The 1,218-nt window shown below is 46.1% G+C and overlaps 1 protein-coding gene across 1 annotated transcript in view; it reads left to right on the top strand.

Annotated features, from left to right (window-relative positions):
• Positions 1-535: 535 nt before the first annotated feature.
• LOC119593480 (protein kibra-like) overlaps positions 536-1,218 on the top strand; it is a gene marked incomplete at its 3' end in the record, with an annotated part of 16,205 nt that continues 15,522 nt past the window's right edge. The window contains 1 exon segment of the mRNA XM_037942419.1: positions 536-749. Within this exon segment, the coding sequence (XP_037798347.1) occupies positions 622-749 (128 nt within the window).

Here is a 1,218-nt window from a genome sequence, read left to right on the forward strand (position 1 = left end):
TTTAAGCCCGAATCACTCGGGTGACCTTACTCTCGGCCAAATCTAATCTGCATTCCATTGTGTACCTGAGATATGGATATTTAGAATTTCACTCGCTGTGAGAAGGGGATATGGCTCTGTGCTGGAGAGAATTTTTTCGAAATAATGATTTCTGGTTTTACTAAGAAACACGTAGCACACCTCAATCTCTCAGTGATGGAATGTTTACATATTGGTAATTTTCTCTTGAGAGGAGCGTGTTGTCATCAAGGACATGCTCTACGCGCGTAGTGAAACGTGCGTTCTTAGAGTCGAATATCCCATCAAATAAACACAGATAATGGAATAACCCAAACTAACACTTCGATTTCAAGCTTTTATGGGATATTTTCCTTTGCCACAACTCAGGAATGCAGGGATTTGATTGGTTCCCAGGGGTATCCTGGCTATGATTGGTAGAGAAGAGGCTGCGTCATGAATCGTCACTAAAACGTCATTAGTTTATGGTATGCGGTGTGCTGATTGGCTCCTTGGGGTTAGTCCGTGCTGATTGGCTAAGAAGGCCCGACGTCATCAGAAGTCTCAATATGGAGGACAGTGGACGGTAGTAATGAGAATTTTTCTGTGTTTTTCACTTAAAACATGCCTAGAAGACGAAATGGAGAGTTACCATTACCTTCTGGATGGGAGATTGGACATGACTATGACGGAAAGATATATTTCATCGACCACAACAGCAAGAAAACCACATGGATTGACCCAAGAGACAGGTAGGCCGACTTGGGTTCTGTGTTGTCTCTCCTGAATATGTGTTTTCACGGCATATTTCCAGTGTTTTCGTTCCGTGCAGTGATCTCTGTGAGTCAAGGATGGTTGAAAACATCACGAAATATATGGAAGAAATGAGTGATGGCCAAAAATCTCGCTTGCATAATAAAACTCGAGTGTGGCCTCCTTTTCCCTGCGAGAGACGGTGTCCGGGACATGCCTATCGCTTATCCGCATATTTTCTCCATATTCACGGGCCTATTCGCCTTTTATTTTATTTCCCGGAGCATCCCTAGGATCTCCCGATGGTGCTTGTAACAACAGAAAGGAAATCGAAGTCAAGGAAATGCGTCCATACGCTGGTGGAATGCGCGACCCTGGCTGCTCACTGAGGAATGTGTGGTATGCAGGGCTGGCGGGGGGAGGGGGGTGGCAGGGCCGGGGAGGGGGCACAGCCAGCGCCGCCCTGAT

The sequence above is a fragment of the Penaeus monodon genome, chromosome 32 (assembly GCF_015228065.2).
Source record: "Penaeus monodon isolate SGIC_2016 chromosome 32, NSTDA_Pmon_1, whole genome shotgun sequence".
Lineage (NCBI taxonomy): Eukaryota > Metazoa > Arthropoda > Malacostraca > Decapoda > Penaeidae > Penaeus > Penaeus monodon.